The following is a 23,892-nucleotide window of genomic DNA, read 5'->3' on the forward strand; positions in this document are numbered from 1 at the left end:
ATCTTGATCCTACATCTTCTAGCAGCAGGCCTATTTCTCTCTACCCTGCAGAGCCCCTTTTTTGGGGGACAAGCAGGATCCACCTATTTTTCCTTCCTTCCCCAGAAACTGCTCTTGGATTTTTCCTTTTTCAGCCACTCTTCCCTACTCCTCCCTTCTGCCCACCCTCACCTCACGTAAATCCCTTCCCTAAGCTACTCCACGGGGCTGGTAGGATCAGCTAGAATGGATGTGCCTGCACCTTCTGCAGCTCAGGTGATCTGTGAGCTCTGCCTTCCCCAGCTATGGCGTTTTATATTCAAAGTACTCCTTCACCAGTATTTCACTTAACGCCAACAAAGGATTGAAAACCACATTCCACAAAGGTTTGTATTAATGAACTTTCAACAACAGCTGATAATGGCTTTTTTTTTTTCTTTTTAAACAGTCCAAGCACACCAGGGGTTAAATACTTCTCTTTCCACTGTTTATTATTAATGTACAAAATATACAAAACCAAAAGAAAAAAGAAAATACTTATCCTCAAATCCATTGTGGCTCTAACCCAAGACCCTGCACAAAACCCAACCAATCCACTGTTTTCATAGAAAACAACTGATGCTGAGACAGGTGAAGGAGATGGCTGGGAGAGGGCAGGTCATCTTATCGAATCCACCCAGGAAGGCACCTGGTGGGGATTCAGAGGTGGCTGACAGGGCAAGGGAGCTGGAGTCTTCACACCCACAAGGTTCCAGGTGGGGGCCAGGAGCGTGCTAACTCCCAGAGGCAGTGCGTGTAGTGTGACTGGCATGCCCAGCACGCCGGGCTTCAGTTGATGAAAAGCTGGTCTCACTGAAGTGTTTTAATTTCCAGAATGAGCTGCAGGCAAGGGTGGACCACCACCAATGGCCTCACCTATGCCAGCTAAAACTTTTCACCGGATGCCGATGTGAATTTGCCATCATTTAACCTAGCAGACCCATGATGCAAACTTGGGTGTTCACGGAAGATTGCAACGTCTTACTTGAGAAAGGACTCAATGTAAAGCCTGTGTCAGGGAAGGAGTGGGGATGATGTGTTCCAGAACTCAAATCCAGCCTGATTGAGTCCTCTCAGTGCAGTGGGATACACAATACCCCTTTTACCATCTCCCCACCCCATGAGGAAGCATGAACTTGGCTGGGACGATTTCATAAGTGCAGTTGATCCCGTGTCAGAGTTCTGTGTGCATGTGGAGGACCCACAAGAGGAGAGTAGAGGTGTTCTCCAGGATAACCAGCTTTAGGTTCTCAGGCATAAAGGGTAATACCGGAGAGGCGCTTGGCATAAAGGGCAAATCTCCTCAAAAAGTGAAGCCAACAGGGTCTCCTCTTCAGCAGTCCAGGGTACAGAATGTGTCCAGTCTCTCTCCTCCCCAGACTGGAGGAAAATATGTACATCAATGCGCACCAGTGATCAGAAAACCCCCAGGAACCCAGGCAGGTGGGCACTGAGGGGGCCGGCTCCTCATCAGCTGGGGAAAGGGGAAAATGGGCCTCACAGAAGCCATAAAAGGGCGGAAGGAGCAAGGCTGCAGTCCACAGGGGTGTGGGCGGGGCGGGCAGGTGGTCCCTAGGGCAGGGGGGGCCCATTGACACCCGGGTGGTAGAAGGCACAGTTGTTCTCATAGCGGCAGTTACCCTTCATCATGAAATGTCGACAAACAGGGCGATTTGACATGTCTGTGGGAATGATGGTGGAATAGTTAGATAAGAAATGGCCAAGAGGTCAATGCCACCCTCATCCCACCCGTCCAAGGCATCCTGAGAACTGTCTTTGAGAGAGACCTAGTCTTGGGGACCTGGGGGAAGGGCTAAAGGAAGGAACTGCCATGCATGCTGGGAACTGGGAACGAGGTGACCTCATGTTCTGCCTGGCAGACCCGGGGTAGTGACGTTCCCCAGAAAGTTGTGTGGGACACCAAGAGCCATGTGGGGGACAGGGAGCATCCTCACCTCCTCCATGGCTGTGGCCTCCATCGTGCCCTCGGTGGCCCCCTCCGCCATGGCCAGGGCCATCATGGCCACGGTGCTCATGAGGGGGTGGCCCTCGATGGTCGTGGCCTCGGTGACCAGGGCCATCATGAGGCCGGTGGCCATGGGGCCCCCCATGTCCAGGGCCTTCATGGGGCCGATGTCCACCACCAGCACCCATTCCTCCACCAGGGCCTTCATGAGGACGATGGCCACTGCCACCACCCATGCCGCCGCCAGGGCCTTCATGGGGGCGATGTCCCCCACCCATGCTACCACCAGGGCCTTCGTGGGGGCGATGCCCACCGCCCATGCCACTGCCAGGGCCTTCATGGGGACGATGTCCGCTGCCACTGCTCATGCCTCCACCAGGGCCTTCATGGGGACGATGCCCACCACCTCCAACCATGCCCCCACCAGGGCCGCCTCGTCCATTTGGAGGTCCTCCTCCAGAGCGCCCTCCTCTGGCCCCTCGGAATGGAGGAGGAGGAGGAGGTGGTTCATTTCCTCCTCGGCCACCACGGCCTCTATGGTATGGCCCAGGACCCGGTCCTGGTCCCCCACGCATCGGGCCACCCCGCATGGGGTCACCTGGGCCATCCCAGAAGGGATCTCCCCCCCGGGGAGGGGGTGGGGGACCCAGGAGACGTGGACCCACTGGCCCACCAGGGCCCCCAGGGCCTCCATGGGGACCTGTTGGGGGAAAAAAAAGGGAGAGAGACAGTATCAGCTACCTGTTGCACCCAGGGACCGCCATCTCCCAACCCAAACTAACCCGCGGCTTTGGTCAATCCTGTACTGTTACCAGGCCGAAATCAAGCAGACAAGCCCATTCCGACCTCTCACTCACCACCTACCTGGCATAGGTCCGCCAGGTCCAGGGGGGAAGTGCTGCATGCCCTTGGGGCCCCCAGGGCCTCCCGGTGGGAAACCATTGGCTATGGGACCAGGGCCTAAGAGTCCATGAGGCACTGTTAATGAAAAAGGAGTGAAGCAGTCAGCAAGATGATTCTAGAAGAGCGGCATGACGTCTTCCCGCTTAGGTGTGCCCAGCTGACCCCCTCAGACCAACGTGGCAGAGCACTGCTCTCTCTGTCCAGTCTTCCCCTCCCATGTCTTGCCGTCTAGTGGCAATACCCCTGCTCCCCCAATTCCACTGCAGGCCTCCTCACCCAGGCCCCGGGGCTGGCCCTGAGGATTACCCAGCATCTGCTTGATCTTGTCTGAATAGTCTGGTTGCTTCAGCAGTTCCTCTGAGGGATGACTGTTAGGGCTACCCTGTGAGGCAAGGTCATTAAGGGACAAGGTCAACAGAGAATAAGGGTAACACTCGGCAGAGAAGGGAGAGCCCGAGGAGAAAGCAAGCGGGAAGGTGAGCAGAACGGGAGTAAGGAGAAATGGAGACAGTGGGGAAGAAAAGGGAGGCTCGTACCATGATGGAGGTGAGGATCTCCTGCACATTGATGCCTCCTCCTCCAGGACCCTGGGGGCTCTTCCCGGCACCCATGCTTCCCATAAGATTGGCCAGAACAGGAGGCAACTTGGAACCGCCTGCCCCATCGGGTGAGCCACCGGTCCCCCCAGGCTCCAGGGTCTCAACATATGGGGTCTCATCCATGGAACATTCCTGAAAGGACAGGAGAGAACAATCAGGACCAACAAAGAGTAAAGAGACAGTCTCACATGAAAGATGCATTAATGTCAATCACAACCTCCATCACCACATAACTCACCTCATCTAGGGGGATGAGTTTTGGGGGGATAGGCTCATAGGGCTCAGGATCAGGCTCGTGAGGACTGTCAGGAATGCAGCAGGCGATAGAAAAAAAAAAAGAGTGACAGTCAAATTATTTATTCAAGCCCTTGATTTTCTTCCTAACCCCCACCCCACTTCTAATTACCCCAGGGCACGTTCCCCTCAAGGGCCCAATACCTCAGGAAGTGAACCCCATTCTGCTCACCTTTCCTTGTTGAGGAAGAGCTCCTGAAGGATCCCCTTCTCCCGCTCAGCCTGGATGTACCGCTCCTGGCTGTTGCTTCCAGGGGTGACGAGAGGCGAGGGCAGCACCAGGGGCCGGGGGCACACCCAGGGCACCTTCTCCTCCATGTTGTCGTGGCTCAGACGCCGGGCCGTCTCAAACGCGTGTCTGTCTGACAGTATCTCTCGCTTAGCTGCCTCGCCGAAGTCCTTGATCTTATTCACATTCACTATTGCCAAGGAGAAAAAAAGCAAGAGGGAAAGTAAGCCCAACCAAGTCCTTTTTAAACTCTCTATACCCCACCTACTAGAGAGGAAACTGGATCTCTAACCTCGTTCAGTTTCATCCAGTTCAAAATAGAAATACTCTCTCAGTTTGCCCTCCTCAGGCCAGGTCACAGTTTTCCTCTTCCTGCCTTTCCGGGTCAGCTGGCTAGGATCTCCAGGACTCTCCACTGGCTTTGCATCCAGAGCTCCTGGCTCCAAAGAGGCTGTAAACAGAAGTAGTTTCAGACCAGATCCTTCCTTTCAGAAAACCCCGAAACCTGAACCAGTTTCTAGACTTACCAGTATCCATGAGCTCTGGGACTTCAACAGGGGGAACTGGGGTCCCTGGACGTTCTGTGTCCATAGCCTCAGAAGGAGGTGCTGGCTCTGGGGAAGAAGGTTTGGCTGTGCTCGGTTCTGTGCTCGTTTTCCCTTCAAATGGGCTTGGCTATTGTGAACGAAAAAGAAGTTAATGAGCTGACAGGAAAGGCAAGGTCAAGGCAAGGCAATTAGTCCAGGGTCCTTGGCAGGATCTCCTAACAGTTCCTATAAAGGAAGACTCTGTCTCTAACAGTGCTCTGCCGCCACCAGTCTACGTCTGAGACACAACTCCTCTTGTCCTCCCCAAGCATCCTAGCTGCTGGGCCCTTCCTTCACCTGTACCTTTTCTACCTGGTCACTGGCACCTACTGCACAGCACCCATACCTTGGCAGCTGTGGGTGACAGCACCTTCTTCTTCTTCTTAATTTTGATGCCTGGAACAGGGGCTGAATTGAGCGCATCCAGAAAGCCCAGGCCCTCCATAGCTACAAAAGAAAAGAGCATAAAGTGGAATCATCAGACCTCCTTAATAATCCTATTCCTATAGACAAAATCTGGGCAGAAAATTGGCCAATAGAGACCCTGCCTCAACTTTGGACACAATAAGCTCAAGGTGACCAGGAAGCATACGTAGGAGGATTTACACAAGAAATTCTTGTCATTATTCTATCTTTCTTTCAAAGGCAGGCAAGCGTGGCTTTGGATAGGAATCAGAGCTCAGGTAATCGACAAAGCCAGCCCCCATGAACATGACGGTTGGGAGCGCACCCACCAGTCACTGAACAGCACACCTCCCTACTTCATCTCTAAAATCACTCCTAAGCAATCCTACGAAGGACTCCTATGAAGGGAGTTCCAGGGGCGTAAACATTAAAGGACACCAAGAAACCAGATGAAAATGGAGGAAAACGCTTCATTTCCATGAAAAGAGTTTGCTCTCAATTCAAAGCACATCCCCCCAGTTTAGACTCACGCTGTGGCGGGATGATCTTCACTTTGATCTCTTTGGTGGCATTGGGTGTTGTGTTGAGTGGCTTGTATTTCTTCTCTGCAGGGGGTGCAGCATCTCCTGGGGCAGCTGCGGAACTGTTAGAAAGGGACCGGTCAACAACACCTGACTCGCCCACTCTTTTCCCCTCACGTCCACAGACCCAGCCCATTCAAAAACGAAGAACGTGGTCCATACCTCTGACGCTTGAGGGGGATGGGTTTAAGGTTGTACTTGTCAGAAACCACCACTGCACTGGCATTCTTCTTCACAGGCACCAAAGATGGGGTCTCCAGCTCTAGTCCTGGGGCAGAAGACATGGTGTTGGGGCTGGACTCACTCCACACTCTCCTGACTCTTCCTCCCTTAACCTTCATCAAGCCCTATAAACTCCCACAACGCTCCACCCACTAGTCTTCCCTCTCTCCAGATTTACCGTACCATTAAGTCCAACTCTTCCACCATAAGGCCCGGGCTGTGCACCTACCCACAGACCCTCCAGAGGCCAGACGGCAGCCTTACCAGTAGAGCGGAACTTGGCGTGACTGGGCGCCGTGGTTCGGAGGGACTTGGGCTTCTCCCTCTTCTTCTCTGGGGCCTCGTCAGCCCGAGTCTCAGCCTTCACCTCAGTCAACGGTCGCTCAGGAGGGGTGGTTCGATTCTTTCCCTCTTCTTTCCGTTTCTTCTTATCTTTCTCTGTTGTGGAAAAACAGAGCAGAAAAGGATTTTATTTAGATAAAGAGAAAGACTGTCAGTCAGAGGTAGAAAGCAGGTTAGAGGCACGGAAGGCCACATCCCAGTGGGAAAGAAAGAAATACAAGGGATAAAGGGCCAAGGAGCTTACCAGCAGGCTGGGTACTGCTCTGGGAGCGGATGACAGCCATCCAGTCGCTGACAAGGACTGAGGCCAATTTCCGGAGCTCTGCAGGTGACAGAAAGGGGAAATGCCTAAATAATGTAAGATACACTGAATCATGGAATTTTCCTCTATTCAGATAACTTTCAACCCTGATGCCATTATAACACTGGGGGAGGGGGGGTGGCAAAAAGAAGGAACATTTATTAAAGTATGTTGTAAAAACTACACTAGTTGCTTTGCATACATCTCATGTAATTGTTATTACAACCTGAAAATTTTTAATCTCCCTTTATAGACACAGAAGCATGGAGATTAGTCACAAAACTAGAAGATGGCAGAATGAACCTAGTGCCTATGCTCTTCCCCTAACCACTTATTACAATAAAATAAGGAGAAAGGCAGAGGGGTTCAAGTATCCAAAGGGCTACCAGATTTTAAAAATTTCAAGGAGGCAGATTTAGATCCTCGTAAAAAAAGATCTTCTAGGGAACCTTTTTTCCTAGAATGTCACTAGTGATGACAGCTCTTAAAAAAATCAATTAAGTGTTGCAAGAGTGAAAAAAGAACTTAAAAACAAACTGATTTAGGATGAAGGAAGCAGAGTTTATCTACAGAAAAAAGATGGTCAGAGAATTTAAAGATAAAAAACAGAATTTATTTCTAAATATATGGAAAAATGCATTTGTAGCTCTTTCCTTCTGTACTTGGCAAATAATATCTCCTATCTACGGGACCTCTCTTCTTGCCAACATTTCCACTATGGGCTGATTTAATAATGAAATTGTTGTAGAATATTAAAACTTAACTTTTTAGAACAGTCACACAACTGCCAACTCCTATACCTAATGCAATATGAACCCCAATGCCCAGTGGGGGAATATCCTGAAACCTCTTTGGCGCAATCGATACTACGGTCCAGTAACACTTAACTACAGTCAATAAGGAATGTACAAATTTCAGTATCTAAAGGAAGCACAGAGTAATAATTAAACCTATACTCAAAGACAGCAACACAATTAAGCCAGCTGGAACAAGGACCAATATACCTCAGTGAAGAAACAAAAGATAGGCAATGATTTAATGGGATCTTCTGTGTTACAGTTTATCCTACAAAGCTACTCTGAGATGTCAGAAAAATAGTGAAGTGCTCGTTATATAAAAGGACCTAAAAACAGAATTAATACGACTAAAAGAATGGAAAGCTAGGGAATGTTTTTCACTTAAACAATACTGTGAGTTAAAACAAAATCGTGATCCTTTATCCTGGAAAATGTTCCCAGTGTTTTCTCCTCTAGCTAAACTTTCCAAAGGGACCTAGCATACCATTCCCCATAGACAAAGAGCGGGGATCAGCTCTGCTACAATACTGCTCACTTGCGGGAAACCAGTGTCTTGTGCTCCCTGGTTTGTGCCTTGGGTATAAAATTTTTGGGTTAACTCTTGGATATAAACCCTTTTCTTCTCTAAAGAAAAGCCTGTGACTTTCTGGAGCCAGGCTTTGTCTTCAAGCCAGAACTGTATGGCCCTTGCCAGGAGCTCCAAAACCCTTTGTCTTAGCAAAGGAAAGAATCTGTTGCTATCAAAGCTACGATATACTCCAGCAGTCAGGATTCCGCCCATGCCCTACAGCAGGGTGTTTATTGGTAGAACAAGCATACCTGTTGTTAGGAAAATAGACATTGAGGGTCCCAGAATATGCTCTATTTATTGATATTTAGAGAAACGGAAGTAAATGATGACGAGACATTCTAGGATGACACTATTTCCCTCAAAGAATTTTAAGTGTATGCCTTTTACACCAAGAGAGCTTAAGAAATGAAGGTAACTGAGTGGAAGTAACGGAAGAAGGCCCAGGACACAGAGGAAGGGACTGGCCCCTACCTTCATCCTCACTTGACTTGCTCAGCTGCTTCACCAGTTTGGCTGTGTTGTTCTACGAGAGGAAGGGAGCAGCAGGATGGTAAGTGCCAGAAGGAAAAGCAGCCCACTCAAAGCTAACCACTCCCACAAACGCACAATCTCTTAACAGCCACTGACACTGAGATAGACCTTCTCTCTTACAAAGCCCTTGAAGACATATTCTTGCTCCTTAAAACAACCCAGTTAGGTAGGTTCAATCATTCCCATTTTACAAATGAAGAAACTGAGGCTCAGATATATAAAGTGCCCCACGTCACACACCTATTAAAGGACATAAATTTGAACCAAATCTTGATTCCAAACTCCTATTTTTTTCTACCATTCTACCTCACAGGCCCAAGACTGTAGCCACATCAGAGTCGATATGAGTTTTTCATCTGTTAGCCTAAACCAAAAAGGAAGAACCAGGATTATAAAGACTGAAGGTACCTGCTTGAGATGGTCGACAGTGAGTGGTAGGTGCTGCAGGGTCAGTAGAATTTGCTGCAAGAGGGGAATGTTGTTGGTTGTCTTTGAATATGTCAGCCAATTGTTAAGAAGCTTGTAACCACCAACGTCAATAAACCTGCAGGCAGGGAGGAGGCTCTGTGATGCCCTTCCTGGGTCTTGGGAGTATACCCCACCCTCCTAGTCCCCCATCAACAACCCAGGAACCCCGTGCCTCACCTCCCCCCACCTTCGAAGTACCCAGCCACCCAGGTCCCCACTTACTTGACCAATATTTCTGGTGAACGGGTCTGCAGGAGAATGTTCAAGTAAGTGCACCGACTCACCATCTTTCGTGCTTCCTTCATCAGACTGTAAGAGATGAGTCAAGGTTAGAAATGTAGCAGCCCGAAAGCACCTCTTCTTTGAGCAGAAGTCTCTAATCTGCGGGAGTACCTCGAGATCCCTGATGACTTGGGACTTCGCTACCGGGTGGGGGGATCACACAGGCCCCTAGGAGGATGGGGTGGATCAGGATTGATGTGGAAACACCCAGAGGGATGGAACACAACGGAGGAGATGCACTGAAGTCTCCGATCTGAGGAGGTAAGTGTCACTGCTTCTCTAACCCACAGGACACATCTGATTCTGCTTCCAGGTGAAGAGCCCTAGCCTTCAACTACCATCTCTTCGGACTGGCTTAGTCACTCGCTTTCTCCTGGAAAACTTGAGGATCCCTGAAGGAAAATGACATTTGGGGCATGCAGAATGCAACCCAAAACAGAACTAAGAATCCTGTCACCTGACTCCCCTGCTTGCTTCCTTCCTTCCCTTGGGACTGTGGATCTCCAAATATCCAGATGCCATAATGACCGGGGACCAAGGGGTCATCTTTTCCTATCACTAGTTCTAACATAATTGGATTTGAATCCTATTCCACTGACTCCCATTCCTCTTCGGGAACATTTTTTGCTATCTGCCTTAATTATAGTCATATTACAACACAAAATATTCTCCATTCACAATGAATTCAAAGGGTACAGACTCACCTGAAGATCTTCGAAATCCCATCCACACTCTTGACTTCCCCATCTCGGTTAAGGAAGCTATCCAGGCCCTTGAGAAGCTCTTTGGGGTCTATGGGACCCGAACCCATGGTTGAGGTTTTCTAAGATAAGAGGATAAAACAAACCCACAGAATAAATGGGTGGCAAGGACAGCCCCAGTTGCCCTCTAATAAATTCCATCTCTGTTTGACAAATTATTAGTGATTATTTAATCCACATTCAACTGCACTCACCATTATCTAGATAAGAAAAATCAACAGACCATTGTCCCTACTGAGAAAACAGCCCTGGCAAGTGAAGCACTGTGTTAATACATGACTGAAGGGGACGACAATCAGACTGGAGGACTAAGGCAGCATCTCTCCTCTCGCTCCCAGTTACATCCTTCCTAGGACAGCTGAACTTCACCAGATTGTATCAGAGCTAAGATTCACATTCCCAAAACAAACACTCAACTCTCCAAGTCATTTTTGCTTATTAGGTCCCATTTCTTAGTTGCTAATCAATCTAGCTTAAAAAAAAACACCAAACCTATAGCTTGATAAGAACTGGGCCAATCATGGATGTTGGGCTGTCTTCCAAGACTCAACTCCTTTCTATCTTAGCCCATGAAGAGTCAACCGCTTGGGAGATTGGGATTGACATATATACACCAATATGTATAAAATGGATAACTAATAAGAACCTGCTGTATAAAAATAAAAAAAAAAAAAGAGTCAACCGCCACAGGTAGCAGGATATGTTCTGCTTGCACCAGTAGACAATCGTCTAAAGTTGTAGGTGAAAGAGAAGGAAACAAAACTTGAAAACAGAACCTCTCCCCTACGGGAGTTAGGGGTGGCTCCCAGAAATAGAGACAAATGGAGCAAAGAAAATCAAGCAGGTCCTCCTAAGCCTTGAAAAAATGTCACTCATTAACCAAACACTGCATGAGTTTTTATTGTTTCAAAGTTAAGGGCAAGATTGGTTTGTGGTTTCAAAAGCAAAGATGCGAATCTGACTCCTACTCCCCACCTAAATCATAATACCACCCAAGATCCCCAAGGAGGGCCTGAAATTAGAAACCATGGAGCCAAAAAGAATGGAACAAATAAAACAAGAAGCTGGCAAAATGCCATTAAATTTTAAGTAGCTGCTTTAGACTAGGTTAGAAAATGAGTTAATTAAAAGCTGAACACAGCTGTTACGGGACAGAGACATGTGAAACAATTTCTAGGCCAGAACTGAAGTTCGAGAGAGGTAATTTAGAATCAATATGGTTCTGATTATGATTTTTATCCACAATGCCTCTAAACATTGGCTTCTGAGAAGCAGAAAAGAAAGCCACCTTAGTAATATCGACATTTGGGAAATAAGACGAACACTGGGTAGGAAGGAGGCAAGAAGAAAGCCTCCTGAATCCCCCATCTAGTACAGAGATGAAACACATGAGCCAGGCAGAAGGGCGGGAAAAATCAGTGTTTTACAAAGATGATTATATTTTCTGCAGAAAACAGGTTCCTTATAAGATCATGTTAATTAGTTCTATTTGTTCTATTTGTTCTCAAGCCAAAAGAGAAAAACAAGCATAACACTTTCAACCTTTTAATTCTCACAATAAAAAAGTCAATAAATTTCTACATTTACAGGTCCTAACAACCTAGGCCAAGAAGAGGCAGAGGCACGGGGGGAACTTGGTTCCTGAGATCATAACCTGTGGGCTGAATTCAAGGAGAGGAGGTAAGGTAAGAAATACTGAGAGGTGAGCAAGTCTGGGTTAACTGTGCTTTGCTGCTGCCCTGGAATCTCCATGAGGACAGGTAGAACCTAAGGTCAGAGGAAAAAACATTCAAGTCCAATACCAGATAAATTAGAAGTCCACAGGCCAAATCCACTTAAGTGTGGTGATTCTTATACACAGAGACAGACATGGGGATAAAGGAATTTTCCCCATGTAGTAAGACACTATAAAGTGAAATATAGACACTATAAGGACAGAAATACAATAAAGGGATACATAAAATAGATTCCCCATTTGCTGGAGACTGGAAAAGCAATGAGCGAATCCAAAGTAATAAAATATATCATCAGTAAAAAAAATATATGCAATTTGACAAAAAGCTTTCAATTAAACTAACTTCACTTCCAACCAATGCCCCCTAAATACACCTGGCCCCTCAGATTCAAACCCAGTTGAATACACAGCACCTTGGAAAAGTCCCTTTTGCACACCCACCCACCAGTTAAGTCAACAGGCCTGCTCCCCCTACTTCCTTCAGAAACAAAAACTATCACCTGAGCTCAAATGTTCCTTTGCTTAAGAGGGTAGCAGACAAGAGAGAATAACCATCTTTAGAGAGAAAAGAAACCAGTGAGTACGCAGCTAAATTCTGTCCAGTGCCTTCTGCAGGGAATGGGACCCAGGGACAACTTTTTAATTCCCATTCACAACAAGCAAGAATAAAAGACATTAACAGTCAAGGAAAACTAGAAGACAAAGCAGAAGAAATGTTAAATATTCATTTTCCACTGCAGTTTTCCTATTATTTACATTCTGGAAATATAATTAACAAAACTATAAATTTTGTCTCACAAGCACCAATCACGTGGTTTTAAAATGGAAGGGGGTTTTCTCATGACGGCTTCCTCCAGGCAGATTAGTTTTCACTCATTTAAAATTAAGGACCCCAAGTGTTTTACAACCTATTTCCTTATTTTGAAGTCATTACGTTTAGAAAGAAGTTCCAAGGCACCCAAGTGGAAAGGAATGAAGAGCCTAAATTCTCGGCACAGCCCTACAGGAGAAAAGGCAAATGACTTTACCAGGGAAAGAGGGGCAGTGACCAATTGTCATTAACATATCTGGAGCCTGGAACAAAAGCTTAAGGAAGCTTTCTGAAACCAAAAATAATCCAGGGCATGATATGTTTTAACTTCCTTGAAGGCAGAACATACGGAGTGGCCGGTGGGGAAGCAACCCCTGGCATCATCTCCACCTTGTCCTAAAGCTGGGCTCTCCTTATGGAGGATGTTGCTGGCAGACACGTGCAGACACAAGGCACTGGGGAATTTTCTTTCTTACCAGAGATAAAATTAAGTCCAGAAGTGACACCAACTCCTGCCTCCAAAATAAATAAGGTGAAAAATATCTAGCTTGGCTAAAGTTATTCCATACCCATCACCAATGAAACAGAACTGAATTGGTTCAGGACAAAAATTCTAGGCGAGTTTAAAAACAATCACAACAATCTTCTAACAAAGGAGGAAGGTGTCCAAGTTTACCTTCACTTAGAGGTCTTAGCACTTCTGGAAATGAAGTGCTTTGTAGCTTACATTCCCCACTTCCTTTCCACGGTAATTGAGGCATTTCCTAGTCTGACTCCAGAGTGGACTGAATTATGTCTCTCAGGTGATTCACAAGGTCGCATCTCTCTTCAAGTAGTAAGCCCCTCCCCCTCAAAATCATTCCAAAACCTGGTAGCACATGCCCTTCCCAAACGCTTATTTGCCTTTCAATAAGGGTGTAAAGTCACCCCCCACCCCTGCCCTCATAGGACAGGATCCCAGGATAGAACTGTGGCCACAAACTACAAGGATCAGGTTCTCCGAAGTTCTCTGGATGGATGTGGTTTCCCTAGAAGACTTTTTTTCCCATCTCCCATGTTAATGCAGATCTTCTTTATTATAATCCCCTGCTCACTAGAGCTCAGGAACCCCAGTGGGTAGAATGTTCAGCTCCCAAGGAAGGTATGCTGCAGAGGCACATGGCAAACTGCTTAAAAGATAAAAAACTTGTGGTCAGTAGGACATGTGGAAGAGTCCCTCCCATCCAATCCAGAAGTAATAGTTTGAGAATCCATACCCAGTAGAAAATTAGCCCTAAAGTCTCACCAAGTCACCACAGAACAGTTGTACAAAATGGCTTTCCAATTCTGCCTAGAACCTTCACGCTTCAGGGCAGTACTTTAAAAAATGACAAGTATATGGAGAGTCTGATAAAGATTTGACTTTGAAAAAGTTGGAAGAAGAAAGGTAAGAAAGGGACAGGACACCCAATACCACCCTCAGGTAGGGCACAGCTTTCGAACGTGCACCAACTGCTACACCGCTGCACAAGTTGAAAAACGAATAGGACATTATTTCCCCATTGTTTTTAAGGAATTTCTTTCAGAAGGGAAGGAAAAAGAAATTCAAAAAGGGTGGCTCTTTGGAAAAAAGAAATGAAGGTTGTGAAATGTAATACCAGAAAGGTTTTGCTTACCAGAAACCGTAGCTTGAAGCCCCCTGCCTTGAGTTTACAACTGCCGCCTCCTTTCCTAAAGATTCACTTCTCATCCTAGTACCAATGTACAGGAGCTAAGCAACTGGAGAACGTGATACAGCACTGAACACAAAGAGCTTACCCCCAAACCCAGAGGCGGGAATAAGGGCGATTTAGAAGAAAGTCCTAAAGTACCCACTCTCCCCCAGATTCTCATCATACAAAGCGACCAAATGCAAGAGGCCCAAGGACTGATTCCTGAGCAGAAACGGCACATTTCAGTGTCATTAGGCCCCAGTTGTCTATTCCAGTTACTCATTCACAAGCCCTTGTGTCTTCCTCCAGTATCCCCCAACACACAGATAAGACATACACACGCTCACACACTCCCCTCAAAAGCTTCCAGTCCTAGTATAGCTGTTTTGACTGGTTTCCACCCCTGGCAACTGAAGCGGGGAAAAATTCCAAGCAGTAGTGATGAAAGAGGGTGAAAATAAAAGCAACAGACTCGGGATCGTTAAATACAAAAACTAGAGCTGCCCAAGGAGACGGACAGCTTCAAGACCTAATTCCTATAAGCTTTTTTCCTTTTAAGATAATGGCTATAAAAGATTATAAAGAAAATAAGGAAAATGGCTATTCCTGTCTAGCAGCAGCGTGCACAAGAGTCCAGAAGGCATCTGCTCGGGGTGGAGTTTAAAGAGGGTGGAGAAAGGAGGAAGAAAGCTGATTACATCACCTTTCAATGCTGCTCCTCCCCCTTGACCAAGTTTCTAGGGCGGCCCTAAGCTCTGGATGGCAAAAGGGGGAGAAAAACAACAAAGCAGGGACGCCATCTTGTTACGGAGAAGAGGACTCAAACTTAAAAAGCTATCCCGGCTCTGCCGGTAGCTTTTTACATTAAAAAACCTTTTAGTAAAAAAAACCAAAAAACAAAAAGCAGCCCCCATCCTGAATAGTCTTTGACCTACTTTGAATAAGAGCAGTGTGAAAATAAAAGCAATTAAAATATTAAAAAGAACAATTTTCTGCGGGGAAGAACTGAATTTCCAATTGAGGTTCAACCTGCTACTGTCGACCACCCCCCCATCCTCCCTATAAAGGGAAAGGGGGGAGGACTTGGACCCCTCTCAACAAATAGGGTTGAGGTGGGAGGACAGGAGAAAAATGGGTCAAGACACAACCTGCAACGCCGCTTGGAAGACAAAAGGACAAAGAAAGTCGCCATATTGAAGCAGGGAAGAAAAAAATTCCTTTTAACGACACAAATCTTTTAGAAAGCTAGCATTCAATTGCACTAAATGGCTTTTAAAACTATACTCCTGAATTCCACATTTCCCCAACCTTTCCACCCTCTAACTGTATTCCCCCCACCAAAAAGTATCAAATTAAAATGTTAATCACTTTTTTTTTGCTTTTAAATAACCTACGCAATCTGCAACAATTACAAGACATTCTTTACCTCCCCATTATCTTGTATGTATTGGCACTAAGATTATATTTTGCCCTGAATTAAGTGTCTTGCAATCTTTATTCCTAGATTGCCACCTATATTAACCACACAAATATACCCCAAACAAATTACATTAAAATTGAGTTAACAATCATTTAAAAAGTCATAGCCACCTATTTCTCTCTGCCCATCTCCTTACCCTGCAATCTTTATGTACAGATTGCTTATTAATCTGGCAAATTGAAAGGCGCCCTGCTTGTCTCACACACAAAGAAGTGGGACTTCTGGGCCACAAAATCCACCATCTTTTGTATGTGAGCTCATTAACCCTTTTGAAGACTGCTGCTAACGAGAGGAAGGTAACCATACCTCCTTATAAAAAGCAAACACTTATGGCTTTGGCAGTCTGGAAATTGGCTGGATTACCAAGGGTTAACCATCAAAATCTTAACTTGCGGGCCCTCCCTCCACCCTCTCCTAGCCTGCAGCAGAGCAGGGAAGAGGCAGGTGGTAGGGGAGAGAGACCACTGTTTAGACCCAAAGGCCCTTTTTAATGGAGATTAAGTGACCGGATCGGTCCTTCTCCAGTTCTCTATTTGTTCTACGGTCTCATTTCTTCCTCTCATTATTTTTGGTTTCACAAAGGGAAACGTTGATTTCTTGTTGCAAGGCTGGTTTTTGAAAATTCGACACTTACTATCCAATTTTTTTGCGACGTCAGCACCTCGGGCTCAGGGGGGGAGGGGGTTAAAATTTTGGAGAAAAAAAATAAAACCACCAACCAGGACCCAAAACTCAATTATTTGGGGGGCCTCATTGGATCAAAAAGTCTCCTTAAAAAAAATAAAGGCCAACTCAGTATTCATTTCCCCCCCACCCAACTCCATGTAGGGAGGGGGGTCGTAGAAAAAAAGTTCTGAGTGGATTAAAAAAAGTAAACGCTGGATGAGTGAATTTGGGTGGGTTTGGGAAGGGAGGGTGGTTGATTATTTTTGAAGTTATGTGGTGACGGTCCTTCGGCCACAGATTTCAAGTCCCAGGCAGCGTGGGCTGGTGGGGTGGGCAAGATAGGTGGGAAGGGGCAGAAGACACAAGTGGTTGGGCTGGTGGCTGCTGTTTTCCCTTTCCCCCCTCTCTCAGGATCCTTTCAAGGGCTTAGATGTTGCTGCGGCTTGTTTCTTTTCTCCTCGTGGCCGGCCCGTCTTTCTCCGAGAAAATTCAAACCTGGGATAAAAGGAACACAAGGGAGAAAGATATAATCAGTATGGGTTGCTCTTAAACACCCAAAAGTACAATCTCTGTTGTCCCCAAACACCTCCATGTCCCATCCCGAACACAGCCGCTTAAAGAGAATCACGGCTCTCAACCTAGTCCTCGCCTAACCCATTTCCTAAGCCAACTGTCCCAGCAAAATTTTACCCTCCAACCGACAAAATGCCGAGACTTACCTCTAAACGAACCCCAGAATGGCGGCTGCCCGCTCGGGCTGAGTCTTTTATATCCGGACACCGCCCAACGCGCCTAAACGTGCTAGTGAAACGCCCTTGCGGCGAGAGACTGTGCGCGGGGCGTGAATTCATTGGTCAACCAGTAAGACAACTCGCCAGCTGATTGGCTATCCTGCCTTAACCTTCGCTCAGCCCCTTCCCCCGGGCACCCTCTTCCGCCTCCTTCCTGGCCCCCGAACGCGTGCGCTTGACCTAGCGGCCTAGCACCTCCCTTTCCTCTGCTTCCACCGCTTCCGCCCTCGAGATCATTTCTCACCAAAGGTTGGTAGAATCGGACCGGCGCATGCGCAGTGAGAGGATCTCGGTCAAAATCGACTTCAAAATTGCTTAAAATACAAACTGTAAGAATGGGATCTAAGAGTCGTAGTGGCTGGTTCAGCAAAAACGCAATTTTGAGGCCGAATTCGACAGTGACGCAGTTGAAATTGGCCTCTCCCTACGGCTTCCCTTTCACGCTTCCGTCCTGACGCAAATGCGCTGCCGCCTTCCGCACTGCGGGGTCGGCCTTGGCCCTACCCTAATCTATTTCCTGGAGCATGCGCAGTCGCTTTTCCTGCTTTGTGCGTATGTCAAGATGGCTGCCTCCACATTGAACGTGTTGCTGAGGCGCCTTCCAAGCATTTCGCCCTTCAGAGGTGCCTACGGAGTTCAGGTAACTCCTTGGGGCACATTTTGTACAACCCCAAATTTGGTTGTACCTTTTCAAGGTCGTCGCTCCACTGCTGGGAATCCAGGAGCGGAGGCCTTCCCAAGTGCTTCTGCCTTGGCTGTCAAGGCAACGCTTTGCTTCCACCACCCTCCTCCTTCCCTTCTCATTCCTCAATACAGTGCACGTTTTCTAATCTCGAGTCGAGGGTAAAGAGCAAGGGTTGGATGTCCTCCTCTTCCCAAGTTTCCATCTCGGCTGAATAATTAGGCGGTGGAATGGATCTCTTGGCCATACACAAACCAACTGTTAACTGTACAGGTGGTGTCTAAATCTTCGATGCCAGGGAGTGTTCTTGGGTTGAGGGACACTAACTTCTACCAGCCCTACTATCTTCCAGTAAAGCCAGGATACATTCTCATGACCTGGGACCAGTTACTCGGCTCTTTATCTCACTAAATCAGTTTCCTATCAAAGCATACATGAGAGCTTAACTTTGGATTGAGTTTTCCCTCCAGCCTCACGTACTCACCACCCTGGAGGTTATGGGCAGGGCAGATTCTTGGTGGGGCAGGGTGAGATGGGAAGGCTTGCCCAACTGCCAGTCGCTAAAGTGGGACTGAAAAGTGGTGACAGGGGTCACCACAGAGTTAACTACAGGCCTGGTCGCTTTAGAGGTAGTGTTAGGACTCAAGTTTGTTCTGCCATGTGGAATGTTGACCTTCAACTTCTTAGAAGGCTGGGCAACTGAGTGATTGGATTGGATCGAGCTGGAGACGCGCATGTCCTTTGCATCCCCTTCCTGCCACACATCTTAATTCCAAGAAGATGGACATTCTCCCTTTTCCTCCAGTAGACTGAGTTCATCCCAGAAAACATGAATGCCTTATACGTGCCAGGTTTTTGAATTGTCTTTTCAAATAAATTTGCTTCCCAGTCACCTGTGCTGGTTTATCTTCTAATGTTACCTTTTCTTTCAAGATCCAGTTGGAGGTAGGGATAGTCGTTGTTGATGTAAACTTAATCTCCCACAAAATGCTATCTCCCATATATAGCATATTCCTGCTGTATTTCATTTACACAGTGGGCGTGCCTTCCCCTTTCTCCCTGAAGTGTGGGCAGCAAACCAATCAGGTCTTGTCCTTGAACTCATTGTCTCATTTCGCCTCTGCTCCTCTTTTTATAGGTTCCCCTCCAGACTCTTTGCACCAAAGCCCCCCCTGAGGACGATTCTTTGCCCCCAGTTCCCGTTTCCCCTTATAAGGATGAACCCTGGAAATATCTGGACTCAGAAGGTACTTCTAAATGGGGAAGGGGAGGGTCAAGTGAGGTCTGAAATAAACAGAGACCCGCCCATCACCACCACCCAGGAATAACTTGTATGGTCTTTCATTTCAGAATACCAGAACCGCTATGGTTCTCGCCCTGTCTGGGCTGACTACCGTCGCAACCACAAAGGTGGAATACCCCCACAGCGGACTCGAAAGACATGTATTGTGAGTTTCTGAGTGTGGCACGTGGATGTGGAGTGGGGCTGGAGGCCATAGTGATAGCGGCAGCAGCACTTTTTTTTTTTTAATTTATTATTTATTTTATTTATTTTTATTTTTGGCTGCGTTGGGTCTTCGTTGCTGCATGCGGGCTTTCCCTAGTTGCAGGGAGCAGGGGCTACTCTTTGTTGCAGTGCATGGACTTATCATTGCAGTGGCTTCTCTTGTTGTGGAGCACGGGCTCTAGAGCACAGGCTCAGTAGTTGTGGTGCACGAGCTTAGTTCCTCAGCATCATGTGGGATCTTCCCACACCAGGGCTCGAACCCGTGTCCCCCTGCATTGGCAGGCGGATTCTTAACCACTGCGCCACCAGGGAAGTCCCCAGCGGCACTCTTTCTGACAGGGCTTTGAACAGCTTCACCTGCCAGTTTCTTCTCTCTACAGCGTGGAAATAAAATTGCTGGGAATCCCTGCCCCATCTGCCGGGATCAGAAGTTGCACGTTGACTTTAGGGTAAGGAGAATCTTTTCTCCAGGATAAAGACTTGGAGACTTTTTTGCAATGCTAAAGAGATTACTTTAGGTGCCCCGCTCTTCATATCCTGGTGCCCCTAAAGTCCATTTTGTATTGACTTTCTGGTAATATAAAAACATTCCTCCTTCTAGCCTTTTGCGCTCTACTATGGGTTTTACCAAAAAGTTTCATCCCTTGTCTATGAAATTTACAGTCTAAATTGGCAAGAGAAATGCTTGTTTCTAATGTGAGGGCAATGCCCAAAGGTTCATTTGTATCAATCACAGTTGTTAGCAAGTAGATTGGACTAGTTTTTTCCTGAGATTTTCTTTATTTCGTTGTCATGTTGATGTTTGGTGGCATGCTGAGACTTGGGGCTGGAGGGCAGATACATGAAGCAAGGTATAATCTAGTTATTTTTTCAAAAAACCTTCATTGTGAGAAGGACAGAACTTCTTCTTTAAAGGATTCGAAAACCTTATAAAGATGGTAATGGAAAAGTGCCCTTCCGAGCTTGCAGTATTACAAGGTATTAGGGCAGAAGCTGAATGGCTGGTCATCAGGGAAGTCAGAGGGCATTCATGTGTCAATCAATCAGCAGATGGGGGTGTCTGACTGCTCTCAGGCTCCTTCTGATACAGGTTGTAGAGGAGTCCAGAAGATACTTCTCAATTTCAGCTGTGTATAATTGGTTACCAAAAAAAGGCTATAATCATTTGTATACAGTTTATAACAAATTACATGACTAAGAGAGAGAGAAAGATTACAGATTGAAGAGTGCAGATGATTCTGCCTGCCATTCCACTCCACAGATATACCTGCTTTTTCTTTGGGAGTCTCACCACCTGTAATTAATTACTGGCTGGGAGTCACTGTAATAATTAAATCTCTAAAATTGATTTTAGTAAACATATACATTACATATACCATGCTTTTATATAAGTTAATCATTTGTAAATGTACATTATAACACGTACTACATTTTCTGGGTGATTTCAGGGATCTTCCAACAGACTGTCCCTAATTTGTTGCATGAAGGGCTGACTTTAGAACCTAACCCCTGCAGAAGAGAATTCTATGTGAGTCTCAGTGACAAAACGCAGGATGTGTATGTGAAATGGTTGGAAGGCCAGGAAAGGGAAAAAGTTTGCAAGAATGTGTTCAGTAAAGGGATGGGGCTAAAACCAGGACCTGAAGGAAAGTAGCACCTGGAGAGATGTAGAAGGGTCAAGGTCATTTGTGTGGGTGTGCAGGAATTGTGCACTTTTAGTCTCTGATCGTCTTGCTACCTTCCCTTCCCTCTCTCTTGTTTCTCCACCACTTTTTCCTACAGAATGTGAAGCTCTTGGAACAGTTTGTCTGCGCCCACACGGGTATCATCTTCCATGCTCCATATACAGGTCAGGCCATCATCCCTGTCACCACCGGAATAGCTTTTCCTTACAGCACTTCTTATATTTATTAAGACAGACAACAGGTATTTATTTGGTGGTTCCTACTAATGGCCTAAAAAATGTGATGGAACCTTTTGGAAATCTTGGCCTAATGGGGATACTCACATGCTAAAACAGTTACATGTGGACAAAAGATACAGGCGAGTACCAGGATAAGCAAACTATCTAAATGGAACTGTTAAAAGGTAAATGGTGCTGATTGTTTCCTTTCTATAGGGTCTCTTCACTTTTACGGAAGGCTTTCTCATAAATTGACCTTACTTTTATTCCATTGACAATTCAGTTAGATTTCCCAAATTTGGTGTAAGCTCACCAATTCAAGATTACATCCATTCCCTAACTACAGTCACAGGCCAAATCTGGCTCACTGTCATGTTCATTTATTTTCATATTGTCTACAACTCCTTCCAGGCTACAATGGCAGAGTTGAGGAGCTGAGACAGACTATCACATATGCCTAAAACATATGCCACATTGCCTCCAGTATATGGCCCTGTACAGAGAACATTTTGCCAACCCCTGCTCCAAAGCAAGATAAATTTGCAAAGAATAATCGGAGTCCACCCTTTTGTGGCATGGTAGCATGATCCGTGGAGTTTGGTTTGTCAAGGAGTTTGTTTTTGTTTTGGCTTAGTTTGGTTTTTTGTGGGTTTTTTTGGCCACACCGCACGGCTTGTGGGATTTTAGTTTCCCAACCAGGGATTGAACCCAGGCTCGCGGCAGTGAGAGCACAGAGCCCCTAACCACTGGACCGCCAGGGAATTCCCAAGGAGTTTTAAGAAGAATTCTATAGTCAAGCTGTAAAAGGCTGAAGGGATTATTTTGCTAGTTTCTCAGATCGTCTTGCCCAGATCTGAAATTCATTCTTCCTTTATTGAATCTTTCTCTGTGGATTGTCCAACTCAGCCCTTTAACTAACCACACTTGCCCTTTGAATTGTGTTCTGCTCCCTGTCTTGAAACCTTTACCGTTAAGTGGCTTCTCTATAGTGGCTAGACCCTCCTAAGTCTTCATCCTGGTTCTCAGAGAGAGAGAGAAGGTTCTTCCCACTGGGCAGAAGGGGAAACCGAGCCTTGCGGAGGGGTCAGGGGAATGGGGTCATTAGGTAGAGCTAGGTCTTCCAAATCTAAGCCTCTATCACCATGTAGAAGCAGTTGTGTTCTTTATTTACTGTGACTTATAAAATGATCTCTGAGTTACCTTTTTTCACAGGGGTCTGTATGAAGCAACACAAGAAGTTGACCCAGGCCATCCAGAAAGCCAGGGATCATGGTAAGCATGAGAAGGGGCACAGGGCAGTTTTGTTAGGCATAAAGAAGGTGACTTAGGGCTGGAGGGTGGATATAAATGCTTCCACCTATCTGAGAAGGTAGCACCCATATTCTTCCAAAGACTCTCTTCTTTCATCACTCCACTGTCCCTTGTTTCCTCTCCTGAGTCTCTTATCTTGTCATTGCCCTGTCCCCTTTTTCTTCCTCTTTCTCTGCCTTCTTATTTTATAAATGTTGTCCCAATGCCATGTCTAAATCATAGGAGGAGCTTTGTATAAATTTCTGACCCTGGGCTCCATGACACTTTTGCACAAATTAGGAAAAGGTACCCCTCTGTTAGGGCAGATGCAGCTTCAGAGCCTTGGCACAGGCTTGCACAGCTTGGCAGGCAAGAGCCTGGGCAGCATGTCAGCCCACACTTGCCCCCTTGGCCAGTTGCTTCTGTGCAGCATACCACATGCATAAATGTACCCAGCGGCTCTGACTGGTCCCTCCCTCCCTTTATAGGTCGTTTTTCTTATTATCTGTCTTAATCTGAAGTACCTTTCCTCCCTTCTCTGGCATTCTCTTTTTTTTAATCCCCCAGGTCTCCTCAGTTACCACATTCCCCAGGTTGAACCCCGGGACCCTGACTTCAGTACCTCTCATGGAGCTGTGAGTGCCACTCCGCCAGCTCCCACTCTGGTTTCAGGTGATCCCTGGTACCCATGGTACAGCTGGAAACAGCCACCAGACAGAGAGCTGTCCCGCCTTCGTCGGCTGTACCAGGGCCATCTCCGAGAAGAAAGTGGCCCTCCGCCTGAGTCAATGCCCAAGGTGCCCCGCACAGCCCCAGTTGAAGCCTCCTCCACTGAGCAGGCGGGCCCCCAAACTGCTCTGTAGGAGCTGTAGACTAGGAAGGGAGCCGGAGGGTCCCTTACACAGTATTTCACCCTGAAGAGCTGTCTACATTGTGGCCAGTGGCAGGCCCAGGGCCAGAGAAAGGAAATGATTGTTGGTGAAAGGGATAAATACATCTGAGGCTGAGGGAGGGCAGTACAGATGTGTATCAGAAGCCCCAGCCCCTATATGTTGTCAATAGATGGGCTATACATTCTGCTACTGTTTCAGACCTGTGCCAGCTGGGTTTTTCCACAATAAAGCTGAATCCTGTCTCTGGGCTGCATTTCAGATGAGTGCTATGGAGGATTGGGGGGCAGTGGGTGCTGCTGTGGGGAGAGGAGTGGTCAGGCTTGAGCCAGTCCGACCAGTGCACTCGGGACCAGAAGCCACCTGGGATGAGCAGTTGTGCCATTATGTGATGATCACCTGTGCCCCCCTGTGCCCGATGCACGGTGTTCCCACCATACCCAGCTGTTCACTGAGGGGCTAAAGGGTTGGAGAATGAGACACTAGGCCTAAGAAAAATGCGTTGCTATGGCACCCGCTGCCGTGGGAGGCGCGGATGGGATGAGTGGCGTTGCTAAGTGACAGCTGGTCTGGCAAAAAGAACGGGGTC

General features: G+C 46.9%; 2 protein-coding genes across 4 annotated transcripts; one reads left to right on the top strand and one right to left on the bottom strand.

Annotated features, from left to right (window-relative positions):
• Positions 1-465: 465 nt before the first annotated feature.
• Positions 466-17,297, bottom strand: PPP1R10 (protein phosphatase 1 regulatory subunit 10). Of its 3 annotated transcripts, XM_061195920.1 has the most exons (20): positions 17,276-17,297; positions 16,209-16,735; positions 9,801-9,919; positions 9,037-9,123; positions 8,755-8,890; positions 8,287-8,338; positions 6,391-6,468; positions 6,069-6,242; positions 5,745-5,850; positions 5,532-5,644; positions 4,943-5,043; positions 4,537-4,684; positions 4,302-4,460; positions 3,953-4,199; positions 3,725-3,788; positions 3,424-3,618; positions 3,194-3,269; positions 2,849-2,962; positions 1,974-2,684; positions 466-1,700 (listed from the first exon to the last, which is right to left on the bottom strand). In XM_061195920.1, the coding sequence occupies exons 3-20, from the start codon at positions 9,905-9,907 to the stop codon at positions 1,591-1,593; spliced, it is 2,778 nt and encodes a 925-aa protein (XP_061051903.1). In that variant the 5' UTR covers positions 9,908-9,919; positions 16,209-16,735; positions 17,276-17,297; the 3' UTR covers positions 466-1,590. The 3 variants fall into 3 exon arrangements, with proteins under 3 accessions (XP_061051903.1, XP_061051904.1, XP_061051905.1); XM_061195921.1 differs by lacking the exons at positions 16,209-16,735; positions 17,276-17,297 and adding an exon at positions 14,059-14,522; XM_061195922.1 differs by lacking the exons at positions 9,801-9,919; positions 16,209-16,735; positions 17,276-17,297 and adding an exon at positions 9,208-9,292.
• Positions 17,298-17,539: 242 nt separating this feature from the next.
• Positions 17,540-23,553, top strand: MRPS18B (mitochondrial ribosomal protein S18B). The gene is made up of 7 exons (XM_061195923.1): positions 17,540-17,671; positions 18,852-18,960; positions 19,064-19,161; positions 19,601-19,669; positions 21,003-21,069; positions 22,336-22,395; positions 22,981-23,553. Exons 1-7 carry the CDS (start codon positions 17,594-17,596, stop codon positions 23,274-23,276), a joined length of 777 nt encoding a protein of 258 aa, XP_061051906.1. The 5' UTR covers positions 17,540-17,593; the 3' UTR covers positions 23,277-23,553.
• Positions 23,554-23,892: the final 339 nt, after the last annotated feature.

Source organism: Eubalaena glacialis, chromosome 7 (genome assembly GCF_028564815.1).
Source record: "Eubalaena glacialis isolate mEubGla1 chromosome 7, mEubGla1.1.hap2.+ XY, whole genome shotgun sequence".
In the NCBI taxonomy this organism is placed as follows: Eukaryota; Metazoa; Chordata; class Mammalia; order Artiodactyla; family Balaenidae; genus Eubalaena; species Eubalaena glacialis.

Bases quoted from the DNA above. Each gene is read 5' to 3' on its own strand.
- PPP1R10 (XM_061195920.1), bottom strand. From the start codon at position 9,907: ATGGGTTCGGGTCCCATAGACCCCAAAGAGCTTCTCAAGGGCCTGGAT. The intron at 5,645-5,744 runs GTATGGACCACG...CCTTTCTAACAG, and splicing joins ATCCCCCTCAAGCGTCAGAG to TTCCGCAGCTGCCCCAGGAG. The intron at 1,701-1,973 runs GTGAGGATGCTC...TCATTCCCACAG, and splicing joins AGGCCACAGCCATGGAGGAG to ACATGTCAAATCGCCCTGTT.
- MRPS18B (XM_061195923.1), top strand. From the start codon at position 17,594: ATGGCTGCCTCCACATTGAACGTGTTGCTGAGGCGCCTTCCAAGCATT. The intron at 17,672-18,851 runs GTAACTCCTTGG...CTCTTTTTATAG, and splicing joins GAGGTGCCTACGGAGTTCAG to GTTCCCCTCCAGACTCTTTG. The intron at 18,961-19,063 runs GTACTTCTAAAT...CTTTCATTTCAG, and splicing joins GAAATATCTGGACTCAGAAG to AATACCAGAACCGCTATGGT.